The sequence below is a fragment of the Sus scrofa genome, chromosome 9, assembly GCF_000003025.6.
Source record: "Sus scrofa isolate TJ Tabasco breed Duroc chromosome 9, Sscrofa11.1, whole genome shotgun sequence".
NCBI classification, from domain to species: domain Eukaryota; kingdom Metazoa; phylum Chordata; class Mammalia; order Artiodactyla; family Suidae; genus Sus; species Sus scrofa.
Genome location: NC_010451.4, coordinates 45,742,931 through 45,766,416, shown reverse-complemented (window position 1 = coordinate 45,766,416; position 23,486 = coordinate 45,742,931). Strand labels below are relative to the sequence as shown.

Below are 23,486 nucleotides of genomic sequence, written 5' to 3'. Positions count from 1 at the left end.
TTCAGTGGGTTAAGGATCTGGTGTTGCCATGAGCTGTGATCTAGGTCACAGATGGGGCTTGGATCCTGAATTGCTGTGGCTGTAGCATAGGCCAGCAGCTGTAGCCCCGATTCAACCCATAGCCTGGGAACCTCCACGTGCCACGGGTGTGGCCCTATGAAAACAAAACAAAACTAAAACTCTAAACTAAATATAGAACTACCATATGATCCAGTATTCCCATTCCTGGGCATATATCCAGACAAATTTTTATTCAAAAAGATACATGCACCCTTACGTTCAGTGCAGTATTATTCCTAATAGCCAAGATATGGAAACAACCTAAATGTCCATCAACAGATGGATTAAGATGTAATGTAGTGTGTGTGTGTGTGTGTGTGTGTGTGTGTGTGTGTGTGTGTGTAGGAATACTACTCAGCCATAAAAAAGAAAACAATACCATTTACAGCAACATGGATGCCTCTAGAGATTATCACACTAAGTGAAATAAGTCAGAAAGAGAAAGGCAAATACCATATGATATCATTTATATGTGGAATCTAAAATATGACACAAATGAACCTATCTACAAAACAGAAACAGACTCACAGACTTGTGGTTGCCAAGGAGGGGGGAGGAGGTGGGATGGACAGGGAGTTTGGGACTAGTAGATGCAACTATTACATTTAGAATGGATAAGCAGTGAGGTCCTGCTATACAGCACAAGGAAATATATCTAATCTCTTGGGACAGACCATGATCGAAGATAATAAAAGAAAAAATATATATATACATGTGTGTATGACTGGGTCACTTTACTGTGGCAGTAGAAATTGGCACAACATTGTAAATCGACTACACTTTATAGGTTCCCACTGTGGCTCAGTGGTAATGAACCTAACTAGTATCCATGAGGATGCGGGTTTGATCCCTGGCCTCGCTGAGTGTGTTAAAGATCCAGTAAAAGATCACCACGTGAACTGTGGTGTAGATGCAGACATGGTTTGGATCTGGTGTGGCTGTGGCCAGCACCTGCAGCTCTGATTTGACCCCTAGCCTGGGAACTTCCATGTGCTGCAGGTACAGACCTAAAAAGCAAAATAAATAAATAAATAAAACCCACAAAACAATACTTCAGTAAATAAAATAAATTTTATTTATTTTGTCTTTTGTCTTTTTGAGGGCTGTACCCACGGCATATGGAGGTTCCCAGGCTAGGGGTCTAATCGGAGCTGCAGCTGCTGGCCTACGCCACAGCCACAGCAACACCAGATCCAAGACACGTCTGTGACCTACACCACAGCTCATGGCAATGCTGGATCCTTAACCCACTGAGCAAGGTCAGGAGACGAACCCACCCCACAACCTCAGGGTTCCTAGTCCGATTCGCTTCCTCTGCGCCATGACGGGAACTCCAATAAAATAAATTTTAAAAAAGAATATTCATTCTCCTGGGAGCCTATCAAAAGGGAAAATGTTCTCAGGCTGGTAGGATGGACTAAATCCATTCATTCATTCATTCAAATATGTGTGAGCCTATTTCAAGGGATTAAAAGATTAATATAGAGAGAAGAGACAGCTTCTGCCTTCAAGGACCTGCTAGTCTGTCAAGAACTGAACATTCAATTAATGGAATATATAACCAATATTTCATAACAACTATATACGGAGTATAACCTTTAAAAATGGTGAATTGCTATATTTTACATCTGTAATAATACCGTATAGCAATTATACTTCAATTTTTAAATAAATAAAACATTTTTTTAAATTAATGGAATACAGTGTTTCCTACTATGCCAGATGAATACACACGCCAGAGGAATGACTAAGGAAACACAGCAGAAAGGTGACTAACCCAGTCAGGAAGAGTCAGGAAAGCCCCTGCAGAAAGGATGAAAGCTTACTCTAACTTTTGAAAAATAATAAATTAGGGTTGAAGGGAGCTATTGCAGTCAGCGAGAATATAACACACAGAAGGCATAGAGGTACAAAGGAGCATAGCATGGAGTGAAATTACAAACAGTTCAGTACAGCTGAGGCCCTAGCTGATGTAGGAAAGGAGCTAAGACACTGAGGGGGAATAAAGGCAGAGGGAGATCATGAAAGGTCTTAAATATGCCTTTAGAGTTTGAAGTTTATCTTCAAGGAAGTGTGGGCCTCATCCTGAAGGCTAAAGCTCATCAGTAACGCTTCGGGGCAGGAGAGAAGCATGATTAAATTTATATTTTCAAAAGATCACTGTGGCAGCAGTGGGGAAGTAGAGATTGTCTTTAAAACCAGAGGCAAGAAGAACAGTTATAAAATGACTGCAGCGGCACTGGGGATTGAGGAAAAGGGCAGATTCCATAAACAGGAGGCAAAATGAACAAGGTTTTAATATAAAGGGTTAAGGCAAAAGAAGGAATCAATAAAGCCTTGCAGGTATTGGGCTTATGTTGATTAGGTTTATGGTGATATAAGACTGGGAAGAAAGAAAGAAAAGAGGTTTCTAAATGGGAAGGGAAATCACCTTAGACATTTGAATTTGAAATGTCTATCCAAGTTGTAAGATATAATGATCTGGAGAGAACACATCTGATTCAATGAATTTATGAATGCTGAAACTGTACAGATAAACACAGTCACCCAGGGAGAGAACACTGAGAGAAAGGAGGATCCAAGGCAGATCCCAGAGGAATACCTGCACTTCGTTTACAGGGGAAGGGAAGCTAAGGGAAAAGATAGAGACAGAATGGCCAAGGAGAAGTACAGAACAGTCAAGTTAGGTAAAACAGAAACTTGTATAGAGGATATCAAAATTTTGAGGGCATGGGAGTTCGCATTGTGGTTCAGCAGGTTAAGAACCCAATTAGTATCCATAAAGATGGGGGTTTGATCCCTGGCCTTGCTCAGTGAGTTAAGGATCCAGTATTGCCACAGCTGTGCCCGAGGTCGCAGATATGACTTGGATCTGGCACTGCTGCAGCTGTGGCGTGGGCTGGCAGCTATAGCCTTGATTCGACCCCTAGCCTGGGAGCTTCCATATGCCATGGGTTTGGCCCTTAAAAAACCCCAAACCGCCCCCCCAAAACCAAAAAAACTGCAGTCACTTGTGAGCTTACCAAGGCCAATTTCAATGCAGTTTCAGAGAGAGGAGGAGCCAAAGTGCAGTGGATTGAGGTGTGATTCCAAAGCGACAAAAATGGAAGTGAGTATAGACTAATCTTTTGAAAAAACTCGGCTATGGGAAAAGAGGGAAAGGGTACAACACAGGGAAAGATCTTCTTTGGAGAATTACTTTTGGAGATGAGTATGCTCACATGATGAAGGGGAACACAGCAGTCAGGGATAGACTGAAAATCCTCAAAAGCAAACCGGTAATACATGGAAAAGGGATGGGGGAGGGGTCGGCACTGAGAGAGAATGAAGGCTGAGCACAGTGGAAGGGAGTTCCCCATACAGCAAGAGGCTAAGCATGCCTGTAGTTGTAGACAAGCTTACAGGTAGTAAGCCGAAAGATTTCTCTGAAATCACAGGCAAAACTTTGCTTATATGGGCATCTGCCATGTCAGAGACACAGCAGATTTCTTCAGATTCTCAAAGAGGCTCACAATCTACAAAAGTTTTTAAGAATGCAGCTCTGAAGAAAATAAATCACAGATAATGGCTGATTAAGAATAAGTGGGAGGGCAGAACACTGTAAGTCAACTATAATTTTTAAAAAAGAATAAATGGGAGGGGGAAGTAGTGGGGAGAAGTGGGAAATCAGATGCAAAGATTGGTGAAAACTGATCTGGATGGAAAGGGGTAGCCATAGTAGAGCCAAGATCAAAGACAAATGAAGTATCAGAATCTTGTTACTTCTAGGATAGTATGTTCAAAGGTCATCCAATAAACGAGGAGCTACCTTTGGGTCTCAAGTGCAGAAAAGGTATAACTGTCTCTGAAGTTTAATCTACACACACACACACACACAACACACAGAGTAGGAAAGACTGAATAAAGGGAGACCAGATAGCCAAAATTCAAGTGTGATTGGCATTCAATCACTCCAGCAAGTATTCATTCAATGTTGACAGGCACTGTTTTAGACTCTAAAGATACCCAGGTGAAGAACTGACAAAATTACTGCCCCATGTCTTCTGCTGGAGACAGAAAATAAACATAAACAAATAAAGAAATGAGGGCACTAAGGATTGATGGGGGTTAGCTGTGGGGGTTATTTCTGCTAGGGTGGTCAGGGAGGCTTCTCTAAGGTGATGGTTTACCAATGACTGGTAAGCTGTGGGCCAGAGGCCAAATCTGGCCTGCCACCTGTTTTGTTCCATGAGCTAAGAATGGTTTTTAACATTTTTAAATGGTTAAAAAACCCAAAGAAGACTATTTCATGCACATGAAAATTGTATGAAATTCAAATTTTGGTGACCATAAACACAGTTTTATCGGCATATGACCCTACATGCCATTGTTTCTCTATTTGGCCACTCCTGCACAACAGCAGAGGCAAGTCACTGCCACAGACCACTTGCAGAAAAAAAACTTGTTGAAACCTGGTATAGATATAAATGATGAGGAAAAGGGCAGTTATATATAAAGACATAGGCGGAGTAGTATTCTAGCTGGACAAAAAGGCCAGTGTAGCTGTGCAACAGAATTGAGCAAGATGAGGAGAGTGGGGTTCCTGTAGTGGCTCAGTGGTTAACGAATCCGACTAGGGACCATGAGGTTGCAGGTTCGATTCCTGGCCTTGCTCAGTGGGTTACAGATCCGGCATTGCTGCGAGCTGTGGTGTAGACTGCAGACATGGCTCAGATCCCATGTTGCTTGTGGCTCTGGCGAAGGTCAGCGGCTACAGCTCTGACTAGACCCCTAGCCTGGGAACCTCCATATGCCACGGGAGCGGCCCTAGCAAAGGCAAAAAGACAAAAAAAAAAAAAAAGAGAGAGAGAGAAGAGAGTGGGCTAAGGCAGCAGACCTGACCAGAGGCCAGATCATGTACAGCTTTGCTGGATAGGGTAAGGAATCTGGGTTTATTCAAGCAGTGGGGGGAAGGGAGTCAAGGGAGAGACAACAAGGGGTTTAAAGAGAAGGGAGAGGATTTGATTTAAACTTGCAATACACAGTTGCTGTGTGAAGAACAAACTTCAGTTGAGGTAAGAACACAAGCAAAGAGATGAGGGATAGTCCAGGCAAAAGATTTTAATGGGTAAGACTGGGGTTTTGTGGGAGAACTATTGAGAGGAAGTTGGACTTAAGGTGGTTTTTTTTTTTTGTCTTTTTGCCATTTCTTGGGCTGCTTTCACAGCATATGGAGGTTCCCAGGCTAGGGGTCGAATCGGAGCTGTAGCCACCGGCCTACGCCACAGCCACAACAGCAACTCGGGATCCGAGCCATGTCTGCGACCTACACCACAGCTCATGGCAACGCCGGATCCTTAACCCACTGAGCGAGGCCAGGGATCGAACCCGCAACCTCATGGTTCCTAGTCGGATTCGTTAACTACTGCACCACGACGGGAACTCAAGGTATTTTGGAGGCAGTACAGACACAATTTGCCAGTGGGTCATCTGCGATCTAAATAGAGAGATAAGGATAACTCTTGAATTTCAGGCCTGAGTAATTGTATAAATGACAGAGTCATTCTGAAACAAGAAGAAAGGTGACAATCATGATTTTTTGGACATGGAAGTATATACTAGATAGCCAAGTGCTTCCACGCACACCTGTGTTCTTGTCTGGGAAGAGTAGTGGCTACCTGGGTGGGTGGTCATGTTCAGGTGCGATAATACCTGTGAAGCACTCAGGACTGCCTGGCCCACAATGAACTCTCAATAAATGCTAACCGTGCTTAGTGTTATTACACAAATGGAAATGTCAAACAGGCAACTGATAACACAAGTCTGGGATTCTAAGAAATAATCAAGGGTGAGAGACAAAGATTCAGGGGTCCTCGGCTTGGAATGAGATCATCTAGGGGGAGTGCACACAGAAAGAAGGTTCCTTTGGTAGATTCCTAGGTGCCTCTGACATTCAGAGGAGTTAAGCAGAGGGGGGAAATGATACAGAGTACTGAAAATTAATAACCAGAGTTAAAAAAAAAAATAAAAAACAGATGAGTGTAATACTACAGAATCCAAGCAGAGAGTGTTTCAAGAAGGGAGTGGTCAGCTCGTTCAAAGGCTGCCCCAAGGCTGAATAGGATGAGGACTGAGAATTATCTATTCAATCTGATGAGAGAGGAGGTCCTTGAGGATTTTGATAAGAACAATTTCAGCCCAATTGCAGTGGGTAAGGAGGGGCTGAGAGGTGAGAAAGTGGCACCTGCAATTACACAGAGAACTTATAAGGAATTCTGTTGTGAAAGAGAGTAGAGGAGTTCCCATCAATCCCTGGCCTTGCTCAATGGGTTAAGGATCCGGTGTTGCCGTGTGCTGTGGTGTAGATCGCAGACGCGGCTCGGATCCAGAGTTGCTGTGGCTCTGGCGTAGGACAGCGGCTTTAGCTCCGATTAGACCCCTAGCTTGGGAACCTCCAAATGCCGCGGGAGCGGCCCAAGAAATGGCAAAAAGACAAAAAAAAAAAAAAAAAAAAAAGAGAGAGAGAGAGATAGCTGGGAGAGGATGTGGGGTCAAGGGGTTTTTAAAAGAAGGATTATAAGAATGAGAGAGAAATTGCCAATGCAGGAGAGAGAGGGGATAACTGCAGAAACTGAGAGTAGATGAGAAGGGATGGAATCCAGAGTACAAGTGGTACTTCCTCAGTAGTGGAAGGCAGCAAAGGATGTGCTAATGCTTAAGTTCCCTTTTCAACAGGAAGGGAAAAGCTATTAAATACCCCAGGAATATTTAAAGTATCTTTTTTTTTTTTTTTTTGGTCTTTTTTTTCTTTTAGGGCCGCACCTGCAGCATAGGGAGGTTCCCAGGCTAGGGGTCAAATCTCAGCTGCAGCTGCGGCCTACACCACAGTCACAGCAATGCCAGATCCAAGCTGCATTTGCAAACTACACCACAGCTCACAGCAATGCCGGATCCTTAACCCACTGGGCAAGGCCAGGGATAGAACCTGCGTCCTCATGGATACTAGTCAGATTTGTTTCTGCTGAGCCACAACGGGAACTCCCTATTTAAAGTATCTTGGTTCTGGCAGAGCTTCCTTGCCTGCCCGCTTACATCTCTCACAAGCGTCCTATCATAAGTCTACTTCTTGCCTAAAAAAAAAATAATTAAATAATTTTTAAAAATTAAGTATCTTGATTCTTATATCACAACTGATATAACTCTTGAGAACTGGTAAATCAGTAAATGAAGACTATTACTAGAATTGCTCCCAGGAAGAATTCTGTTAATATTAGTTTTGAAAGCTTCCACCTTCAAATGACCAGTTTACAAAGTATCTTGCAAAGTATTAAAATTTTAGTACTTATATTCATGCTAAGCCAAACTAAATAAAGAAAAAATAGATAGTAAGTTCCATGAGGGAAGAGATTTGTTCAATGCCAAAGCCCCAGCACTTGGTTATCTGCCTGGTACATAAATGATGTTCTTTGAAAAACAGATTAGATTTCCAGTCTCCATTTCTTACTTTGAAGAGTGCTTACTATGTCTGTGAATGCCATTTAGGGAGAAGATGAGCCTCTTTGCAAGCAGCTTTTCTTCATGTGTAAAAGAAAAAAAAATAGCGAAACCTGTAAATCATTTCCAAAAAGTGAATTTAACAATAATATTGTTGGAGTTCCCATTATGGCTCAGCGGTTAAAGAACCCAACTAGTATCCATGAGGATGCAGGTTTGAACCCTGGCCTGGCTCAGTGGGTTAAGGATCCAACCTTGCCCTGAGCTGTGGCATAGGTTGAGGATGTGGCTCGGATCCCATATGGCCGTGGCCGTGGTATAGGCTGACAGCTGTGGCTCTGATTCGACCCCAGCCTAGGAATCTCAGTATGCTGCAGGTGAGGCCCTAAAAAGCAAAAACAAACAAACAAACAAAAAAAAACCCCCAACAATGTTGTTGAATTTACAAGAAGGGAAAAGTATATTATACTCAAGAATAGTCAAATACACAGACATCAAAAGACAAATTTCTTAAGCCAAGATGATTTCTGAAATCCAAACCAGTTGAGAAATACATGCAGTTACTGAACGAACATCAGTCTCTTGTCAACAAATTGGCAAGGGCAGGGCCAAGGCCAGATCCTTTCTGGCTATTGGTACATCAAAAGGCACTGTGGTTGTTTGAATGCATAACAGGAAGAGATTTAAATTGTTTTAAATATGATCTCTGCCTGATATTGAGCCAAAATATTGAAGAGAGCAAAGACAGTATACACTGTTCTTCAATAACAAAAGTTGGTAAAAATTTTCACCCACACAAGACTGAAGTTGTTTTCAAACATTTAATCCAAGTCTACCTAGCAACTGTCACCTACAAAACACAAATGCTCCCTACTTTGTAATTAGAGAAAGAAGTAATATCTCCTCATCTTCACTCTATGTCAACAAGAGCAGGCAGCAAAGATGCTCAAAACAACTAAGCAAATGAGACAGGTGAACTCCACCCATCCTGCTCCGGAAAAAGTAGCAGTCATAAAGAAGCTCAATGTCTCAAAAAAAAAAAAAAAAAAAAAAAAAAGGCAAAAATGAACACACTACATCAGATAGTAAGCTATACAGATTCTTGGAGATGTCCAAAATTACGTCACGGGATCTTAAAAAACAAAAAACAAACAAAAATCAAGAAGGGTCTCTTTCCAGACTCATAGGTTCCAAATCTGAACTGGTTTATCTCCTTGCTGAAGCAGAAGAAATAAGCCCACTTAGCCGATATACTGTAGAAATTAAGTTAATCATCACAATCACATGGTTTATTCTTCTCTGTTCAATGGGAAAGTACCACAAAATGACCAGATCCATTTGAACAGGCTGGGAAAATTAAACAAACAACACCAACTTTGTTTTCAGAGATGGTTCTTTTTATTATAAGAGGCTTTTATACTCCATATGCCAACTTTCAGTAGATAACTTCATTTTAAGCTATATGCTTATTCAGCTACATGTCTCTACTATAAATTTTCATTTTTTTTTCTTCAGCTCATTGTTCTGATCTTGGTATAAAAGTCAGGTTGCATCTTTCCTTCTGGGCTGTCAAATGACCAACAGCAACTAAAGTAACACTGAGGAATTCACAACTTCCTTTCCTCTAATGGTAAATAGAGTTATCTCTCCAAAAAGCCAGTGTTTTGAAGGAGCAAAGTGAAATGAGATGACAAAAGCAAATATTCCCCTTGGCAAGATAACAAAGCTACCAAGCCAGCCAAAACAATTTTGGCCTAATATTTTTGAGGAATTAATGTTTAATATATGAATTGGGAAGTTTTGTGTTCTTACTATCTTGAAAAGATACTGACTCTCTTCTGACTACGTCATATTTGGAAGTTTGTCATCACATTCTGAAAAGCCCATATTATGTGCCATTAACTTACTAACAACAACAAAAGCCCCTGGTATTTTTTTTTTTTTTATTACTTGAACATTAAAATCTCTCAAAAAGAATAAAGAATCATGAAAATCATTGTGTTTTTACAATCTTTCTTTCTGAATTTATACCTATATGACTAGCAATTAAAAGAGGAAAAGTATAGTTCTCTTATATTTCCAATTTCCAGTTTCTCGAATGACACCATATTCACACTTAGGGAAGCAAGCCGCCCTTCACTTTGCCACCACTTGGAGAATTCTTGCAACAATCCAGTTTTACCTTTGAACGCCAGTCATTTTATGAGATGGTCTGGTTAACAGTGGACAGCATTTACTATATGAAACTGAGAAAATCTTCATTATATGTAAATAAGCTTAAATAAACCTAGTACCAATCTACCTATGAGAAGGAATTTATACACAATCCCAGTACTAAATTCCAACGTCCTAAAGCTTCAATAACCCACTCAAGGTTTCGGAACCGAAGAGCTAGTAGGAAAATGAGCTGGTGTTAATATCAGCTCTGCCCAGACTTTTGGTAATCTATATGAATAATCCCAATTCACAGTTTTCATTCTGACTGTACCGGAAATGCTTTTTGCAACCCAACATATCTTAAGAGGTTTCATTCTGAGTGATGCAAGCTCTCCTCACTGCCTCAAAAGCCAAGGGTCAGAGGCCTCTGTAACCCTCATTCACATGAAGCCAACTTATTAGACTGGAAAGGATTTACAAAACACTTCTTATAATGCATCCACAAGCAGTGATAGCCTTAACAAGGGATATTCTGAAGCACATCTCTTCCAACTACAACTGAAAATGGACATAAAAGCTATAAGTATTATCTCTTATATTGAGACCACACCTACTGTTTTCCTAGTTTCTCTTGACATTTAAGATTTCTCTCTTAGCCCCATTTACTAAGTTTTTATTCTCCTATAAAACCACTATAAAATCATTTCATAAAGACATTTCTCTGGAGCTTACTACTGAAAGTTAATTACTGCCATAAATTGACAATTCAAATCAAACACTTCTTAGAGAGCCAATGAGACCCTAGGACCTCTTGGGGAATATTAAAAAGTATAAAACAGGATCCATGCCCTCTAGGATCTGATTAAAAATATACTTGTTGATTCCAAAAAAGAGAAGGTAGCTTGAAAGATCGTTTTACACATACACAGGTAGGACTGTACTTTAAAATTCACCTCTAGACAAGTTCAATTCCTGGCCTAGGAACTTCTATATGCTGAGGGTGCAGCCAAAAACAAACAAACAAACAAACAAACAAACAAAAAAATCACCTCCAGAGAGGATCATAAATTTTGGTAACTTTTTCACAATCACTATAATGACAACCATCTTTAGCAAGAAGTTCTATATTATAGAACTACGCTTTGCTTCAGTTTAAACCTACTTTTCTCTTATTTTAGCATCAGTGGAGCTAGAAAACAGCTGGTTACCATTCCTAATAATGGATCCATTCATGTTTTTCCGAAGAGTTATTAAGTTGCCTCCTAACCTTTCATTCTCCCAACCTTTCCTCATAGGACTGACTTCCAATCATATAATCATCTTTTGAGTCTCCTCAGAACCGTCTCCAAGGTCTCCTCATCCCTTCTAAGTTGAGGAACCTAGAAATGGAAACAACACTCAAGTAAGGGGGTGACCAGCGCCAGCACTATCTATATAAAAGGTGATGCCTTCCCAGCCTTCCCATCAGGATTCCTCAACATTACTTTTAGAGCCCTGATCAGTCCTTTTACAAAAAATGTCCTTTGATGGCTCTTAGACTTTCCTCCTTCCAAACTTAAGGTAGTTTACTACTACTTTTTTTTTTTTTTTTTGTCTTTTTAGGGCCACACTCACAGCATATGGAGGTTCCCAGGCTAGGGGTCTAATCGGAGCTATTGCTGCTGGCCTACGCCACAGCCACAGCAACGCAGGATCTGAGCCTCATCTGCAACCTACACCACAGCTCACGGCAATGCTGGATCCTTAACCCACTGAGTGAGGCCAGGATCCAACCTGAAACCTCATGGTTCCTAGCTGGATTCGTTTCCACTGCACCACAATGGGAAATCCACTATTTTTAAAAATTACTCCAAATTATCCAGTTTATTTGTCTGTTTGTTTTTTAGGACCACACCTATGGCATATGGAAGTTCCTAAGCTAGGGGTCAAATCAGAGCTGCAGCTGCTGAACTACACCATAGCAACAGCAACAAGGAATCCGAGCAACATCAGCAACCTACACCGAATCTTGCAGCCACACAGGATCCTTAATCCACTGAGCAAGGCGAGAGATGGAACCCACATCGTCATGGACACTATGTCAGGTTCTTAACCTGCTGAGCCACAACAGGAACTCCCAAATTATCCTGTTAAAAATCTTGAACAATGTTAAAAAAAAAAAAAGAGTTCCCATTGTGGCGCAGCAGAAACGAATCTGACTAGGAACTATGAGGTTGTGGGTTTGATCCCTGGCCTTGCTCAGTGGGTTAAGGATCCGGCGTTGCGTGAGCTGTGGTGTAGGTCACAGATGCAGCATGGAACTGGCGTTGCTGTGGCTGTGGCGTAGGCTGGCAGCAACAGCTCCGATTGGACCCCTAGCCTAGGAACCTCCATATGCCTCAGGTGCAGCCCTCAAAAGACAAAAGACAAAAAAAAAAAAAAAAAAAAACACAAAAAAAACACTTGAACAACGTAACAGCTTATGTGATATGTTTTTGCAAAGAATTTCGGAAAGTTGTATGTATACCAAATTTTCAATTAAATAAACATTCACCAATTACCTGCTATATGTAAAGCCACCTTTGTAAACAATTATAAAACATGAATGATGACTCAGAAATGGCCCATGTCTTGAGGAAATCATAATCTAATGGGGGAAAGACAAACACATCAAAAGTATTTACAACATAAAGTATCCTGGGGTAAATTCTTTATAGGTAGGTATAAAGTATAATAAGAGAACAGTAAAGGAGAAACTGAATTTCAACTAGTAGTGGCTATCTGAAAGCTTCATGGAAGAGTTGGGATCTGGGGATCTGAACTGAGCCATCAAAGATGAGTAAGTATGAGTAAGATGAGTTCCTGTCATGGCTCAGTGGTTAATGAATCCGACTAGGAACCATGAGGTTGCGGGTTCGATCCCTGCCCTTGCTCAGTGGGTTAACAATCCGGTGTTGCTGTGAGCTGTGGTGTAGGTTGCAGATGCGGCTCAGATCCTGCGTTGCTGTGGCTGTGGCGTAGGCTGGCAACTACAGCTCGATTAGACACCTAGCCTTGGGAACCTCCATATGCCGCGGAAGCGGCCCAAGAAATGGCAAAAAGACAAAAAAAAAAAAAAAAAAAAAAAAGATGAGTAAGTCAGAGGTAGGCCAAGGTGGGAAAGACTTTAAGGCAAAGGAGAGGATTAGCAAAGGCATACAGGCCAGGTACACACAGACTGTGGAAAACATTAAGTGAAAATGTGTGTTCAGGACATAATGCTCAAAATGTAGAAATATAGGCCACCTAGATTATGAAGGGTCAGGAATTTTAAATCTTACTTTACACTGAGGGAGAAGTCAAAGGGTTTTAGGAATAAAGTGACAGAAATCAGATCTGTGTTTAAGAAAACCACTGGCAACATTGAATCCAGTGAAAACAAAGGCAAACAGACTCATCAGGAGATTACCATTATAATCCAAGCAAAAGTAGTGGAAATTCAAAGTAGGACGGTAAAAACAGAAAAGCCAGGACAGATTAAAGAAACACTACAATGGTATGATGGAGAAGCCTCAGAAATTGATTGGATGGGATAAGAGAAAGGGCTTGAAGGTAGCACAGTGCAGAGAGCATGAATGAACCTTCAAATAGTTATAGGTTTGAATCAGCCACTTACTAGCATACGACCAAAAGAAATCTATTTATCTTGTCTGTTCCTAGGTTTCTTCATCTGTAAAAAGATGGTGTATTAGGTATTCCAGCAGCCCTTTTTTTGAAAACGGAGCCACAGCTGCAGCCTGTATCACGGCTGCGGCAACACCGATCCTTAAACCCACTGTGCCACGTGGGAAATTCCCAAACCTTTTTTTTTTAAGTGATATAAAACAGAATTATATTCTTCCTCCTTAAGGTGGTAATACTCTACTAGCTACTAGTTATTATTAACGTTTAATTGTTTTTGACTATCCTATGTGGTTATTTTTATTTCTCAAGTTAAGTTCCAACCTACAATTTAGCATGTCTTCAGTAATTAACTTGTTTGTTGCATTGATCTCTGTAGACCAACACTTGCTCTCCCTAAGCTGAAACTTGAGAACAAATGTCAAAGAGTTACCAAGTATAGACTAAAGGATCTGAACCTGGGGGCCAAGAACCCTAAAGGGCCTCAGAGCTGTTTTAGGAGATCACCAAGTATCCATACTCAAAAAGATAAGGAACACCAATTAGAGACCCTGAGTAGCAACCCCAATATAGCTGCCCTGGTCTGATAATTCAGAGAGGCACTGCCTTCCTTGGTTACCCACCTGCCTGTTTACTGTCTTCTTTTTCCTCCCTTTTTTTGCCTTATCTCTAATCATATTATACTTGGACACCAATGGTACCCACTGTTACTAAAATGTGGAACCAGCTTCAGTTTGGTTCCACCTAGCCTACTGATGAACTTGACACCCAGACCAAAATCAAGAACATTCTAAAGTCAAGATTATAGCACTCGAACAGGTATATAAGTGTGCACATATACTGCAGACCTCAAAGTAATAAAAACCAGTTATCTCAGTGGGGAAAAAAAAAGATTAAGCACTCCAGGCCTTTAAGTCCTAATAATAATTAGCATTCCTATGTACCAGGCAAAGTGCTAAGTACTCTGCATGCATAATTTCAATTAAGCCTCACAATAATCTTATGAAGCACAATTACTACTAATTTACAAACGAAGAAACTGAAGCATGCAGAGGTTAAGAAAGTTTTCCAAGGTCATCCAGCTAATAAATGGTGGCGCCAAGATTTGAACCCAGGCAGTTTAAATGCAGAGCTCACGGTCTTAATAGCTCTTAATTACTGTGCTACACTATCTCACACTATTACAGATTAGATAATGAGATTCTGCCCTTGCTTTGTAAAGGTATTTATATATGCACGAATAAAAAATCCTTGCTGGAGAGATTACAAAAGGATTTCCTCATTAACTAAGCTTAAAGAGATATTATCCACATGGGTTTACTGCTTATAATTAAGGGCAATAATCTAGAGACAATGTTTTATGTTTGTGTTTGATCTAAAAATCAGCCAGTACTCACAGATGGACAGAAGTTGAATAACAGTATGTGTAGACATTTATTCCTCTAGGTGTAGAGAGATATTTGTGATTAACTTTTCCCAGTTTTTAGAACTGAGATAGTACAAACGAGAGCTTAATGAAAAAATATTTTCTCCAAAAACACTACTCACAAGTAATATTACTCCCTTAATTCAAGAAGAAAGCCACAACTACTTTGATGCTGTAAAATGAGAATGAAACAATGATGCTTCAGCAAAGCATGGATCTTAAGGGTTGCATCTGTCAAACAGTCTGAATGTGAGGAAGGTTCACAGCTCTTACCGGTGAAAGACATCAAAATATCTAAATCCAAACATTCCAACCAAACACAAAAACAGAAATGTAAGAAAATAGATAAAATATATAGAAGAAACTCCAACTCCAAAAATAAGTGCCAGTGGAATAGACCCTACTCCCTGGTGCCACACAAGGCACTGCTGTAGTAATAATTAAAGGTAGAAGGGTTGGGGAAATCCCTTCAGCCTCTTTGTCAAATAGAAAAACTACTCATTTCAAAGAAAGGGGAATTTTCATACGCAGCACAGAAAACTGCCAACTATATCTTTAACTGTTTCCTTAAAACTAAAACTCATGAGAATAGTATATTCAGTATCTAAAAAGTCAAACCAAGTTTGGTCACTAAGAAGTTTCATACTAAACCTACAAGATGATTTGTATCATCCAAAACAACTAACTACAAGTCACACAACAAAATTCTTCTTTCAAATGTCTTGGGTCTTTAAAAGCAAACCTCCGGCAGCAGCTCCAGCCTCCTGGTTGGCTTCCCCTGGTGTGTAACCCGACAAGGTACAAAGCTTATTGAAATATTTAACAGTGGTGGTATGGATTTCTTTGGATAGGTCAAGAAAAGCAACTCATCCTTTTCAAAAACATAAAGAACCATTTTATGGGATGTCATTCCCTCAATCCAAGTGTCTGTATTTCCTCAGGGCTTTCTCAGAGAACTTATTGAGGGGGAAAATGAAAAGGCTAACAAAAGGACCCCTTTTTTCTCCCTATTCCCAACATAATCCACCTCAGCCACAGGGCCAGTTGCATCCACACTGTCATAAATGCCAGCAATTAGAGAATTAGGCCATAAAACCACCCACTCAGGTATAAGAGCACAGGCCTCCAGCTTTATTTTATGCATGCCATAAAGATCTCTTACTTCCTTCTTTCAGGCCTTCTTCACAACCAAGGAAATGACAATAACAACAAAAAAGCAGCCCTTTGTCTGCCTAATACTGATGTGATCAATGAAACCATCTGGGTCCAGTGAAGGAGTCAAGATTCCTTGTTCTTATTAGGACTGCATTTCCTCTAGCATGCCACAGATAGATCCACTAAGGACATACTGTATTTTGAGCACTAACATAACGGGAACTAGAATGAAACGACATTTTCCAGAAAAGTGACTTTCCCTTATTCTGAAACTACTCTAGAAGCCTAGCCAACTCCTGACGGTCTCAAAAAAATGCTGGAGGCTACAATTAATTATTCTTAATTAACTCAATAATTTCTATATGCTCCTGAAGTCTTTTCTAATCAAAAAAGTTAACTCAAATCTCAAAGTTAACTCTCAGTCTGTTTTAAAACCTGACGCAATTTAGGAACAAGCAATAATTTCATTTGACTGATCATCTTCGAAACCACAAAAATCCCAAGTCCCTGATTTACTCCATAAGACTTTATTTATCAAGCTTTAAACCAGTCTAGATAAGACCTAAACAAATACTTTTTCTGGGGCCTCGCCTGTGGCATGTGGAAGTTCCTGAGCCAGGGATAGAACTCTTGCCACAGCAGAGACCTGAGCTGCTATAAGTGACAACGCCAGATCCTTAATCCACTGTGCCACAAGGGAACTCCCCTAAACAAATACTTTTTTAACATTTTGTAAACTCTTTAGCTTTCTCCTTCCTTCTAGTGCCTATAACGTTAAGAATCCGATTAAAATGTAGGTACCTCATGTCAGACTCATTAGTAATTTAATCTTTCATAATTCCTGAAAATAACATATACAAACAAGAGAAGGTCCCATCCCAGCAATCCTAGAATAAATGCCTCCTAAAGTAGTGCCAGTCACAAAGCTTCCCCCTTAGTCATAGGTCTATGCCACTGGGCTCTCCACCTTGGCAGAGGAAGAATGGAAAGAGACAAGATATTCACAAAAGGCCTGACTGAAGGCCTTCAGTTAAATGCTAGAAGGAAGCTGAAGTTCTGTGCCAACACTAGTGGAATGTGGGCAGGCACAAAGAGATCTTAATTAGGAGACCTACAATTAAAACAGTGAGTCTCCAAAGAAGAGAGAGACACTGCAGTCTGTTATGCCTCAGAGCAAGCAAAGCAGTGCTGCCACCCCCCTCTAGCCACAGGGCAAGGAAGACAACGGGTACTGAGTCTGCACAACTGCTCCAAGGAAGGCCAGCCCCCAGGTAAGCAGAGATGGGACCAGAGTCAAGGTGGGAGTATCTTTCCTCTGCTTCCAATCAGAAGATAAATCACTATTTTGTGAATGATGATGTCCTATGAGAGCATATGCCTCAAGATAATTAGATGGCAGGTAAAGATGGGGACAAGAGATATGGTTTTCAGTGAAAGATGAAGAAAAGTCCTCGAGACTGCATTTGTGATGCTAAGTACTAACCAAAGAACATTTCAGAGCATATTAACAACTACTCCCTGCAACACAGGTACCATTACTTTGGATTTATAAATACATTAGTGTACTGGATTTTTCTTTTCATTTAAAAGCTCACATGCCTAAAGGAATGTACCAACTACACTGAAAATAACTTCCCTTTTAGTCAGTCAGGAATCTTTAACATTGAAAACATGAAGAAAAATTTAGCCAAACAAGAAGACCTCTAAACCCTAGATAATGAGTTATACTTAAAACTATCTTTGGAGTTCCCTCCATGGCTCAGTGGTTAATGAACCCGACTAGTATCCATGAGGATGTGGTTTGATCCCTGGCCTCACTCAGTGGGTTAAGGATCAGGAGTTGCCTTGAGCTGTGGTATAGGTCGCAGACTCGGCTTGGATCCCGTGTTGCTGAGGCTGAGGTGTAGGCCAGCAGCTGTAGTTCTGATTCAACTCCTAGCCTGGGACCCTCCATATGCCGCAGCTGCGGTCCTAAAAAGCAAAAAATAAATAAATAAATAACTTTATCTTCATTTTTCTTATAAATGAAATTGGTCAACTTCAGCAAAGAACTTTTCCCACACAGGTAAGTCTTTACATTTTGTCTATACAATGAAAACTTCCTCATCAAGTTCAAATTTCTCTTCCCAATAATAATGGCAGGAAAATGGGCATATGTATAATTTGATATTAAAAATTACCAAATAGGTTCACTGACTGACTCAGAATAAGAAGTTCTGACCTGAGCAAATAATATAATAGAAAGAAATCAGAATACTGGAGCAGAAAAGATTCCTGAGCTGACATTTAGCTCAGTTTTTTCATTTTACAAATCAGAAACTTCAGGTTAAAAGTCAATAGTCCAAACCGGTCAGTGAGAAAGATGAATGCAAGGAGAGCCCTTGCCCACTGACTTCTTCTACTCGGAGGGGGTCTTCTGGTCCACTGTGCTCTCTGCTTAACTTTCTTTCTGCCCAGCTCAGGATTAGCTGTGAAGCCAATGAAGGAGCAACTCCCCTCTCTTGGTATGTATGCCCAATGAGCACCAAAAAAAAAAACCAAAAAAAAAGTCGCAGACACTCTCCCACTCCAGGACCCCCCATCTTTCCTAGGCCCAACCCAAGAGCCCACCTTAGTCCGCTTGAACTAAACTGCCATTTCAAATAAAGACAAATACATACATATCAATGTTGTAAGTCAGTTTCCATGTATGTCTAATCAAAGTTTGCCATGTTATAATCAGGGTAGAAACTTTGCTTTTAACATTTTATGAGCTGGTAGGAAATGGATTATGAAATTAATAAACGAAGGCTACTTGCTGATAAACAGACCAGTTCTGGGGTTCATGATAAAACAGCCCAAATTCTAGTCAACAGAGAGGATGCTGTACTATGTTTATTTAGATAGCAGAGTAGAGTAGCATAAACACCACTTGAGACAATCCTCAGAAAAATGGGATGCAGCTACTGCGTAGGAGAGAAGGTAAAAAAGCAGACCTCTGTGACTTTTCACAATGCACAAATAAAACTTTAAATTCTGCTTCATAACTGTCACACAGAAAGCCCAAAGAGAAGGCCAGCAACACTTATATATTTTAAAAATAATCCCATTCTGGCAGGATTTGGTCATGAAGAACTCTTACTCAGAGAGCTATTCCATCTGAAGGGTTCGAACTTATGGCAAAGACAAATCTACAGCTGAAAGAGTATAAAACAGGGAACTGATCTGGAAGTTCTGTCACCTTTCAACCACCTTAATTTAGTAGTTCAATAAGTATTAACTTACGCTTTGTTATGGAGAAATTATAGCCATTGCTCACTTAAAGCAAACCAGAATTTAAAGAGGGTAGAATCATTGTGGACCACAAACCATTTCTTCATGAATCCAGACAAGACTTGATATAGATCTGTGAGCAAATTCTGAGAAACAATCTTTAGAATTCTCTGTCAGCCCAGGAGAGCCCTAAACCTCCTGGGTGGAACTTTTACCATTGATTTGTAAGACTGTAACAAAATGCTTGGTTTCCACACTGAAAACTACCAGGTCAAAGGATATAATCACTACCGTTTTGGTACTAAACCGTACCATGGGTTAGCACTCATGAAGGTTGCCTCAAACTACCACATAAAAGGCTTACCAATGGAACAACAGCTCATTCAAGTTTAATTCAGAAAAAAATAGTGAAGTTTAATGTAAGGAGCTGACCACTCTTCTCATAATGAAGTAGCAACTATTGTTCAGGCAAAAGTTTTAAAGGAAAAAAAAAAAAAAACTATTAGTATGATCTTACTTGAAATTACTGCAATTCCCTGCTAGACTCTACACTACATACCACTGCTAAACAAAATAATGCCAGTGGATAAGAAAATGTTAGCACCTGATTAAAACTTTAAAGGTGATTTGTCAAAGACCAACAGATAAAATATTCTGGTGCCCAGACATTAGGTCCCTGAATCCAGGTGGCTCTCTTTCTAACCAGTCTCTTGAAAAGCTATGATTGGAAGCTGTCAGCATAAAACTTCGCTTTTGAATATGTGATAACAATATTTGGAATGTGGTCCGTCAATATAAAATACATAAGCATGCTAAACAAGAAGAAAATACTTCTCAGGAAATCCTTGAAAATAGACTAACTTCTCCTAATAGAGAGTTTCTTATTATACTCAAATATACATGGGGCTAAAATTCTACATATAACCAGGCAAATCTCAATTTTGAAAATAAGCAGGTAAATGAAATGTCAGTAAGTCTTATTTTATTTTTTTATTTTTATTTTTTTTGCTGCTGTATCTTTTAAAAAAGCAAAATCAACTCACATTTAAGCACCAACTCCATGCAAGTAACCTGAACGGTTCAGTCTTTTTGTCATGTATGAGGCCTTTGGTTCTCCAACTACATGGGATCTGTGTTGTTAGCTTAAAAAATACAGAATTGGCCTTTCAAAAAAAAATAATAATCTACAGCAACCAATAAATAGTCTCAAACAACCCTGCTGACTGCAGCTGCCTTCTGAAGGCTGGGAAAAGGAGGTGGAGAGAGAGCAGAGAGAGGCAGGGAAAAGGGACACTGCAGTTAGCTACACAGCAAGGAACACGCCCCCATCATGTCCTCCTTGCTCTGTCAGAAGGCGGGTTGTTGTCAGTCTCCTGATCAGGCTGCCTTAGAAACGATTTAAAAAAGAAGGCAGGAAGACTAACAACTAAAAAATTGCCAACTCCTTGAAAGAAGAGGCTGGGGTCCCTGGGATCTCCTCCCCCGCCCACTTCCCAGGATCTTTCCGGAGATCTACAGGGGTGTGGGGCACAATAGGGGACGAGGGGTTTGCCCAGGATATTTTGTGTGCACCAACGGGCAGAGCACGCAGGAAACGGCTGGTTGTTATCTTTCCCTTTCTGTTTCAATCAAGAGCACTCCAGAGCAGCAACCCCCTGCCCCCCTTCTCTTCAGCCCCTAGCAGCTGCTCTTCCTCCTCCTAGCATCCCCCATCCCATTCTCCCCCTTCCCCAACAATTCAAACTCCCCCTCCTGCATCCAATGGAAAACAAATGCGCAACGCCGCTGGCAGAACCTGAACTCAACTTCCCTTCCCAGGGCAACTTTCCTTTTGGCCGAAGGGGGCTGAATAATACCTATCCAAGCATCCCCATTCTTGCCCCAGTACTAATGGGGAAGGGGGCAAAGCTCCAGACCTTTCATTCACCTTGAGTCCCCCTTAAATGCATCCTAGCAATAACCCTAACTGCTCCTTCTAAGGAATAACTTTGCTTCATAACCTCCTTTCTCCCAACCAGAAGCAGCCGCCACCACCACACTAAAGTAAAACTGTCCCTTATCTACTCTCCTCACCCCAACCTTGCTTCCCCCAGCCCTTTCAAGCCCCAGGATTGGCCTAGGAAAAGGTGGATCAATAACGAAATGACCGAGAAAAGAAGGGTGGGAGGGAGCTAGGACTGGAGACTGCGTGCTCTCAGGCGCAGTGGGTGGGGTAGGAGAGCAGCTGCTTCCCCTGGGAGGATGCTGCCCCGGTCCCCCCACAAACACCTCCCCTCACGGGGCCCCTTCCCCAGAGCTGGAGGGAAAGCCTGCCTCCTCTCCAGGGGAAATGGTAGAAAGCTGCTCTTCTCTGCGCCTAGGGGACAGTGGACTATTTTTCCCTCAAAGATGCCACTAATCCTTCATTCTAAAGGAGGGAAAGGATGGCGTGAAGGTAGAGTAATCCCCTGCTACCAAAAGGCTAGAAACTGCAGCTCTAAGATGGGGGAACACTGCTGTATGAGGAGCTCACCGTTACCTTCAAAGGAAAAGGAGGTGAAGGGAGGCAAGGTGGAGAGGAAAGTAGATTTTCCCCGGTGGGGTAAGGCGGGATGACGGGAGGATCTATCTGCAGGGGGTAGGGGTTGAGGGTGGAAGTGAAGGAAGGGGGAGTGGCTGGTAGTGTAGGGACCTGGCCTGGGGACTGGGCGAGGGTTCATCAGGTTTTCGGAAGCAAGGTGCTGGAAGGGACATCGGTCCCCAAGGGTAGGAGAAGAATGTGGCTCTGGATGAGGCCATCACCAGAGAGATGCCCAAGAGGAAAACTGCCCAGGAGTAAAACATCTGCCTAGAGAGGGAGGCGGGGATGTGGCGGGATCAAGTCTCTAGGAAGGAGGGAGGGAGGGAGGAATCTTGCTCGGATGAGGTAATCTGTGAAAGGGAGGAGGGGTTCAGTCCCGGGATGGGAAACCCGGGAGAGGGGTCTGTGCCAAGGGATTTGGGGAAGGGTCAGAGGAACGAGGGTGGGAGGCAAACGCGCTCGGCCTGATGGGTCGGAATCCCGGGGTGGGGGCGCCTAGGGGCCCGCACCCCTATATGGGGGCCCCGAAATGGGAGGGCCATCTGCCCCGGGTCAGGGACCCCAGGATGGTCCCCGAATTGGGATGCTCCACAATCCCGGATGGGGGAGGGGAGGGGGCTCAGCAGAGGGTCGAGACCCCGGACCTGGGGGTTCCTCGCCCCCTTACCTCTCCGCTGCCGCCTCCCCCGCCGCTCTCCCCAAACACGGCCCGGAACCGGCGCAGGTTGGTGCCGATGGCGGCCGAGACCTGCAGCGCCGCGTCGAAGCCCGGGCCCACCCGGAGCAGGGCCGGCCCAGAGGAGGCTGAGGACGATGACGAAGACGAAGACGAGGCGGACGACGAGGAGGCTGCTGAGGCGGCGGCCGCTCCCCCTGGAACCCCAGCCCCGCCGCTTCCCGCCGCCGCCGCCGCGGCCGCCACAGCCGGGGGGGAGGGGGGCGCCCCGGGGCCGCCGCCGCCGCCCGGGGGCCCGGGGGGAAGCAGCAGGGCCGGGACGCGTTGCCGCGGGGCGCCCCCTAGGCCCCGGCGCCCCCCGCCGCCGCCGCCCCAGGTGGTCCCGGGTCGGGCGGGGAAGCGCCACCGACAGCTGTGCGCCATGTTCGCCCCGTGAAGTGAAGCAGCGAGAGGGAGAGGCGACAACACAGGGGGGCGGGGAGGCGGAGGGGGGGGCGCGGGCCCCGGAACCTGCCCGGCCCGCTCGGCGCCGCCCGGCCGCCTGCACCCCGCGGCCGCTATGCCGAGCGCCGGGCCGCGCCAGCCGGCCCAGCAAGCTGTATAGCGGGCTCAGGCCCGCGCTGCCAACGCCGAGCCGCGGCTACGCCATCCCGAGGCCCGGGCCGCCGCCTGCCGCCCGCCCTCCCGCCCCGCAACCTGGATAACTGCATGCCCCGCCCTCCGGGAGCGGCATTGCTCTGGAAAAGGAGGGGGGAAGGAAGCCCAGGAGCCCGACGCGGAGCGCGGGTTCCGGGGAGAGGGGGAGGGGCGAGGGCTACGGGGAGGATGGAGGCGGAGGGATCCCGGCCGCCCGCAGCCTCAAGAGCCGAGAAGCTGATTACACACGTTCCCGGGATGCGCTGGGAATCGAACCGCCCGGGAGAGTAGCCTCCAGTCTAACGCGGCGGCCGGGTCGGGGACGAGTGCGCCTTCTCCGCCTCGAGGCATGGATACGAGATGGTTAGCCTGGATTTAACGCTTCTAGAATAAAAGAGCCCTTATTGTGCTTACAGGCAAGACAGAATTATTGTCCAGTTTACTCTATGCAA

At 43.1% G+C, this 23,486-nt stretch overlaps 1 protein-coding gene across 6 annotated transcripts in view; it reads right to left on the bottom strand.

Moving 5' to 3' along the window:
* KMT2A (lysine methyltransferase 2A) overlaps window positions 1-22,851 on the bottom strand; it is an 84,994-nt gene extending 62,143 nt beyond the window's left edge. For 2 of the 6 annotated variants that reach the window (XM_021062911.1, XM_021062912.1), the window contains exons 1-2: window positions 22,390-22,851; window positions 20,206-20,304 (exon numbers count right to left, since the gene is read on the bottom strand). In XM_021062911.1, the coding sequence (XP_020918570.1) occupies window positions 20,206-20,304; window positions 22,390-22,821 (531 nt within the window). In that variant the 5' untranslated portion in view covers window positions 22,822-22,851. The remainder of the gene's footprint in view (window positions 1-20,205; window positions 20,305-22,389) is intronic. The other 4 variants (XM_021062913.1, XM_021062914.1, XM_021062915.1 and 1 more) reach the window with 3 other exon arrangements.